The sequence below is a fragment of the Triticum dicoccoides genome, chromosome 4A (genome assembly GCF_002162155.2).
Source record: "Triticum dicoccoides isolate Atlit2015 ecotype Zavitan chromosome 4A, WEW_v2.0, whole genome shotgun sequence".
Taxonomy (NCBI): Eukaryota; Viridiplantae; Streptophyta; class Magnoliopsida; order Poales; family Poaceae; genus Triticum; species Triticum dicoccoides.
Window position 1 is genome coordinate 646,371,606 of NC_041386.1, and position 6,720 is coordinate 646,378,325.

The 6,720-nt window shown below is 40.4% G+C and overlaps 1 protein-coding gene across 1 annotated transcript; it reads left to right on the forward strand.

Moving 5' to 3' along the window:
- Positions 1-8: 8 nt before the first annotated feature.
- Positions 9-5,994, forward strand: LOC119287668 (KRR1 small subunit processome component homolog). The gene is made up of 12 exons (XM_037567257.1): positions 9-1,874; positions 1,986-2,062; positions 2,173-2,283; positions 2,581-2,649; positions 3,472-3,528; positions 3,614-3,652; positions 3,757-3,867; positions 3,957-4,039; positions 4,119-4,179; positions 4,537-4,680; positions 4,772-4,855; positions 5,613-5,994. Exons 1-12 carry the CDS (start codon positions 1,679-1,681, stop codon positions 5,628-5,630), a joined length of 1,050 nt encoding a protein of 349 aa, XP_037423154.1. The 5' UTR covers positions 9-1,678; the 3' UTR covers positions 5,631-5,994.
- The last annotated feature ends 726 nt before the right edge of the window (positions 5,995-6,720 follow it).

Sequence of the window (6,720 nt, forward strand, 5' to 3'; positions counted from 1 at the left end):
AGAGATTATTAACTGCCTTGCACTCTTCTGCTTTAGGGGGTCACAGTGGAATGAAAGCAACATATCAGAGGGTTAAAAACATATTTTATTGGCCTGGAATGAAAAAAGAAATAGAAGATTTCGTGGCAATTTGCCCTGTGTGTCAGAAAAACAAAGGGGAACACTGTCACTACCCTGGGTTGTTGGATCCCTTGCACATACCTGACATGGCATGGACACATTTGAGTATGGATTTTGTGGAGGGACTCCCTAAATCCAATGGCAAAGAAATTATTTTTGTCATAGTTGATAGGCTGACTAAATTTGCTCATTTCATTGCCATGTCTCACCCTTACACAGTCCAGTCGGTGGCTACTGCATTTATAGATAATGTGATCAGATTGCATGGACCTCCTATAGCCATTGTGTCAGACAGAGATAAAATTTTTACAAGTCACTTGTGGAAGGAAATCTTTGCTGCAATGAAAATAGAACTCAGATACAGTTCTGCTTATCATCCTCAGTCTGATGGTCAGACAGAACGTGTAAATCAATGCATTGAAAATTATTTAAGATGCATGGCATCGGCAGAGCCAAAAAAGTGGGTATATCATCTTCCAATGGCTGAGTACTGGTACAATACTTCCTTCCATTCTTCTCTGCAGAAAACTCCTTTTCAAGCATTATATGGGTATGATCCTCCCAATATCAGTGAGTTCTCTTTACCTGGATCTCTAGAAGTTGGCCCTGCTGGCCCTACAGTGGATAGGCAAGCTCTCATGGGATAGCTCAGACAGAATTTGCAAGCAGCTCAGGCTCGAATGGTCAAGTTTGCAGATAAGAAGAGAACTGAACGAGTACTAGCTCCTGGAGATATGGTTTATCTGAAACTGCAACCCTACAGGCTCAATGCTTTCGGTATCCGACACCATATCAAGCTGCAAAGCAAGTATTATGGACCCTTTCGAGTGTTGAGCAAAGTTGGTAATGTGGCTTATAAGCTGTTCTTGCCAGCAGATTCCCAAATCCATCCGGTATTCCACATTAGTCAACTTAAAAAGCATATTGGCCCAACAGCAGTTCCTTGCGCGGATCTACCCTTAATTGGACCAAATGGACAGATAAGGACTGAACCAGTACTTGTCTTGGAAATTCGTCAAATACCACGGAACAATGTTGCTGTGGTGCAGTGGCTCGTTCAGTGGGAGAACTTACCACCTGAAGATGCTTCCTGGGAAGATGCTGATTTTATCAAACACACATTTCCGGGATTCTTCAAGCAAACGGTGGAGAGCTGGCGGAAGCACGGCCCACCTTGAGGACAAGGTGGTTTTCAACGAGGAGGCAGTGTCAGGTATCTGAAGTGCAAGACTCTTTCAGTTATCGGACGGCTAGGAGCGGAGACAAGTGGATTCAACGGCTCGCGTGCTCGCCGTAGTTTTAGGGGTACTGTAGTAATTCATTGACTGTAACCAGGGCTATATAACAGCCACTCCCAGCTCCTGCGTGGGCATGTCATTTTTGTCTGGTGATCTAAATCACTTTACTCCTATACTTTACAGCTACCACACTCTGTAATATATACAATTCCTCTTGGCTTGGCCAAATTCGATCCCCAATCAGACCTCAAAACCTAGTTCGTCAAGCTTACTAGTGTCCAGATCCTATCAGGGCATGACACTAATCTAGCATCTCCGGTATGGCGTCGGAGGGCGGAACCAATGCGGCGGCGGCGGCGACGGAGGAGGAGAATCAGCGTCGGAAGGGGAAGCCTTGGGACGAGGATGGCCCCGGCAGCACCGACCGCTTGAAGGCGGAGAAGCTCGAGCCCTCCCCGAACGAGGGCCCCCTGCTCGAAACCACCTCCTTCTCCACCACCTTCGCCAAAGACAGAGGCATGCGACCGATCGACCCTCTCCCCCCTTCCCCCTCCTGCGATTCAATGGAATTGAAGCGTATTTGATCGCTGAGGTGCCCTGTTTGTTTGTTTGTTTGTTCGGGTGCAGAGGAGTCTCTGCTGGAGGCGTGGCCGGTCGTCAAGGGCGCGCTCAAGGAGCAAGGGGTCTCCTGCAAGCTCAGTTTGGTACGCTGATCACTTGTTTGGGCCTTTTTCTCAAGCAATAGATAGATAAATTAATATCCAAATTTTGGGATCAGTCAGTCCCATGATGTTGTACATACGTGCGTGTGCAGAGTGAGGGATCCATGACGGTTTCGACCACCAGGAAGACCAGGGACCCCTACATTGTTGTCAAGGCCAGGGACCTGACCAGACTCCTGTCGCGGAGTGTCCCTGTACATCAGGTACACAAGCATATCCTTTGTTGCTCATCGATCGAGCCCTTCAGCTTCTGTGCAACTCTGTCTGACATGTGTCAATGTATATATGTATTATGGAGGTTTTTGTTTAACTCGCGGGCGGCATCATTCGGCAAATATCTAACGGATGAGAATTTGAGTACCCTATAATGAAAAAAAGAACATTCCCTTATATGTATTAAATGTGCCATTCTTATTCTAGAGTCCCTGACACCGACACCTTGATCATATTTTTTCCGGGAGTTGTTCATCCCAAATTAAACCTGTACTAATTTTTTGCAGGCGATTAAAATACTCAATGATGATATGACCTGCGATATTATTAAGATTGGTGACCTCGTAAGGAATAGGGTAAGGCTCTTTCATTCTTGAACTTCAGCTCTGTGCAGTTGCACAGAATGCTTTGACTTTACCATGATTATTGCTGCTGTGGTTCTCTGCTAGCTATCAAATATTTCAACAAGAAGAACAATGTAAAGAAATTTTTAATTGTCAAAGTAGGTTGTAGAACTAATCAAATAATTATATATTAGACATTAGATAACCTTTAGCTATTCCCTTTTCTCCTGACTCTGGATGCTTAATTGCATTTTGTTGTTTCAGAATTACCTACTACTCCTTCCATTCACTATTATAAGATATTCTACAATCTAATAGTTTTGAACAGAGGGAGTACAATGTAATTGTGTTAGGAAGTTTTTCATCTCTTATATGCACTGTGTGTTGTATTTATTTTTTACTTTGTTTTGTCCATTTTTATGATGACACCCCTAAATTACATTACTTAGGGTAATTTACAAGGTCAGTGTTGTCTTTTTCACATATGCTCTCACATTTTATAGATTTACTGGAGATAATACTGTGTTCCACCTAGTTGCATAATTGCATGTGTTGTATACTCTGTTTCCTCGATAAAAGTTTCATGAATCCAAATATAAAAATACTCGTTTTGTATTCTACAATCTACTCCCTCCGTCCAATAATATAAGATATTTTTGCAAGCTAACATAGTTTGCGAAAACTTTTTACATTATGGGATGGAGGGAGTAATATTTCTGTTTTTAGTGTGATTTAGATTATGGTGATTTCTTAAATTACACCTTAGATCATTCTCTTTTGCCGCTCTTGATGAATTAGCTTTTACTCAGTCCAATAATAATGTGCCATGTACAGAAAAGGTTTTCTGAACGGAGAGAGCGTCTGTTAGGACCTAATATGTCTACCCTTAAGGTATCACTCTCATATGGTTCTTGTCCTGTGGTTGTGTCTCCTTTAATGTACTCCTGTGTTCACATGTTTGTTTTGTGCACTACAGGCCATAGAGAATTTGACTGGCTGCTACATCTTAGTTCAGGTTTTTCCATAATTTCAACCTTAGTACTTCATCAAAGTTACAGTACAGATTTATAGGTGTACTACCTTTTACTCTTTATGCTTAAATATTGACTATCATGAAAGGGAAATACTGTTGCTGCCATGGGTTCCCTCGACGGAAGGGGACTAAAACAAGTCAGAAAGATTGCAGAAGATTGCATGAATAACATAAAGGGTCCACTGGATCACATTCAGGTGACTGATTTGGTTTTACCACATGTGTTTTGTTATAAGGTGTATGCCTGTTGCCTAAAATTACTTACCAGTTTTTGTTAACTAATCAGGAACTCAAAAAAGAACGTGAGCCGGCTAAAACACCTGCCCTGACTAATGAAAGCTGGGGCAGGATTCTACCAGAGTATGAGAAGTAAGGAATTTTGCACCGTATTTCATACTGAAAAGTTGGTGTTGCGTCTTATGCCTGCGCGTTGCTTGCTGTTTTCTAGGGAGAATATCAAACTGAAGAAGCCGTACACACCCTTTCCATCTCCACAGCAGCCTAGCAAGGTGTGACTCAATCTATTTTTGGTTTCTAGAGCATGCTATTGCAGTTGTTTTACAGTTTTTGGTATGCTGATTTTTCACCAATTCATGAACTGCTATGGTGGTTAGCAGTCTTCATGATTTCATTCGAGCTGGCCATCCTACAGCAGTGCAGCTGACCATATAATTCATTCCATGTTAATTTCTAAGATCAGTGCAGTTCACAACGTGCTACTTGAATTAGTAGAATCAACAACCCACGTGCTATGTAGATTTTTCCTTGTACTGTGTGGGTATTGTATTGTAGCAGTTGCAACTGAAAATGTTGGCTTCTTTACCTACTGTTTGATTAATAATATCTTGTCATTATGTATACTGTAGACTGATATTGAACTTGAGAATGGCAAGCATTCTCTGAGTGACAAAAAGAAGTCGACAAAGAAACTTCAAGAGAAGCCGGACAAGCAATCGAAGAAAGTGGATGGAAACAAAAGAACGAGAGAAGCTGCATCTATTCCCCCAAAGGTTAGGTTTCCCTTTTGTGTTTTCTTTCTGTCAGTATGATCCACCTTTTCTTGTAGTATTAGTTACTAAGCACTGGTTGTTTTTGTTTCAGGGGAGCACTGCAGGTTCATCTGAGTCTGCCATGGCCACCAGTGGCGATAACGAGGTTGCTGATATGGTGGCCATGCCCTCAAAGGTAGCACCACTTTCGTTCTACCTTTGCTACAAAATCTTGTCCAACCATTTTTAGGCCTCTTTTGGTTCATAGGATAGGATTACCGTAGGAATAGGAATTTTGTAGGAAATGAGATGACATGTATCTCAAATCCTATAAGTAGGAATAGGAAACGAGATGTTATTTGGTTGACACCAAAGGAATTTTTCCATTGAGGCCTCCTTTGGTTTGGAGGAATTTCATAGGAATTTTAGAGGATAGGATTCTTATAGGATTTTTTCCTTTAGAGCCCTTTGGTTCATAGAAATAGATTCCTATTCCTACATAGGATTGGTTCCTATCCTCCATATTTCATAGGAAAATAAAAATGAGCCTAGACTCAATGGAAAAATTCCTTTGGTGTCAACCAAATGACATCTCGTTTCCTATTCCTACTCATAGGATTTGAGATACATACCATCTCATTTCCTACAAAATTCCTATTCCTATGATAATCCTATCCTATGAACCAAAAGAGGCCTGAGTCTAGGCTCATTTTTATTTTCCTATAAAATGTGGAGGATAGGAACCAATCCTATGTAGGAATAAGAATCCATTCCTATGAACCAAAGGGCTCTAAAGGAAAAAATCCTATAAGAAATCCTATCCTTTAGAATTTCTATGAAATTCCTCCAAACCAAAGGAGGCCTTAACCTATTTTCGAGTGTGGGCTGCTGCTGCTGTATACTGAAGAAAGTAGGATGGTCTTCTCATGATTGTGAATCTGCTCTGTTTGCAGAAGAAGGCAAAGAAGTAATAAAGAAAGGGTGGGCCGCAAGAAAATGTGAGAACAAACGAGCTGTACGTATCACGCCCTAGAAAGAAGCAGAAACTATCCGACCCCAAGTAACCGCGCGTGATATGAATGCACGGCGTCAGTGACTTCCTGATAGAGGCTATGTTAGTTTTGAGTTAGTCGAACCACCACCATCGTGCCGCCGTACCATCAAATAGACCGAAATTTGCTTTTTGAACCAAAATAATTTCTTAGGAATCCTTTTGTATGAATTGCTTGAAAAGTTTTTGTGGGCGATTTATGGTCTACTTTCAGACACTGCTCTCGGACGAGAGCTTATGTATGACGCCCGTGGGCGTCAAACAGGGGAGTCTTAGCTTAAAAACTCGGTTGATGTTTTTAGGAGCTAGATATTTTTATAACCTATTAAAAAATAGAAAAAAGTATTTTAAACAAAATTTGTTACGTATGTGTTATTTTATGTTTGGTGTATATAAAAAGTTCAATGTATAATTAAATATGTTTGGTGTGTTATTAAAATGTTCCTTATAATTGAAAAAAGTTCACCATACATTAAAAAGTGATCAATGTACACAAAAAACGTAAAATGTTCGCCATATTTGAAATAATGTTCATCGTATATTAGACAAATGTTCACTCTATATTGCAAAAACATAAATAAAAATTAATACATGTGGAGACGAAAAAAAGGGAACCAAAATCTCAAAGAAGAAAAAGAAAAACGAAAGAAGGAAAAAAAAGAAAAACCAAATCAAAACAACCCGCAGAAAAAAACGCGTGCATGCGTCAAATAGGCCAGCCACCACCAAACGAGTACCCTCTCCTCCTTCGTTGCGTAGCCGGTCCAACTAGCTTTTCGGTTTTGGGATGGTTTTAGAGACCCTTCTTTTGTGTTTTCTTTCGTGGGTTTTCTGCCTTTTCATCTTCGTTTTCTCCTTTTTTTCATATTCCTTCTTTCTTTCTTTTAGTATTTTCGTTTTATTTCATGTTAGTTTTTTCTTCTTTTATTTATTTTATTTTTTATTCATTTTGTGTATATCTTATGAATTTGTGAGCATTTTTTCAAATCATGAACAGTTTTAGAATTCTC

Excerpts from the sequence above, each read along its gene's own strand:
- LOC119287668 (XM_037567257.1), top strand. The coding sequence starts at position 1,679 with ATGGCGTCGGAGGGCGGAACCAATGCGGCGGCGGCGGCGACGGAGGAG. Across the intron at positions 3,529-3,613 it reads CTAATATGTCTACCCTTAAG|GCCATAGAGAATTTGACTGG; the intron begins GTATCACTCTCA and ends TGTGCACTACAG. Across the intron at positions 3,653-3,756 it reads GCTGCTACATCTTAGTTCAG|GGAAATACTGTTGCTGCCAT; the intron begins GTTTTTCCATAA and ends CTATCATGAAAG.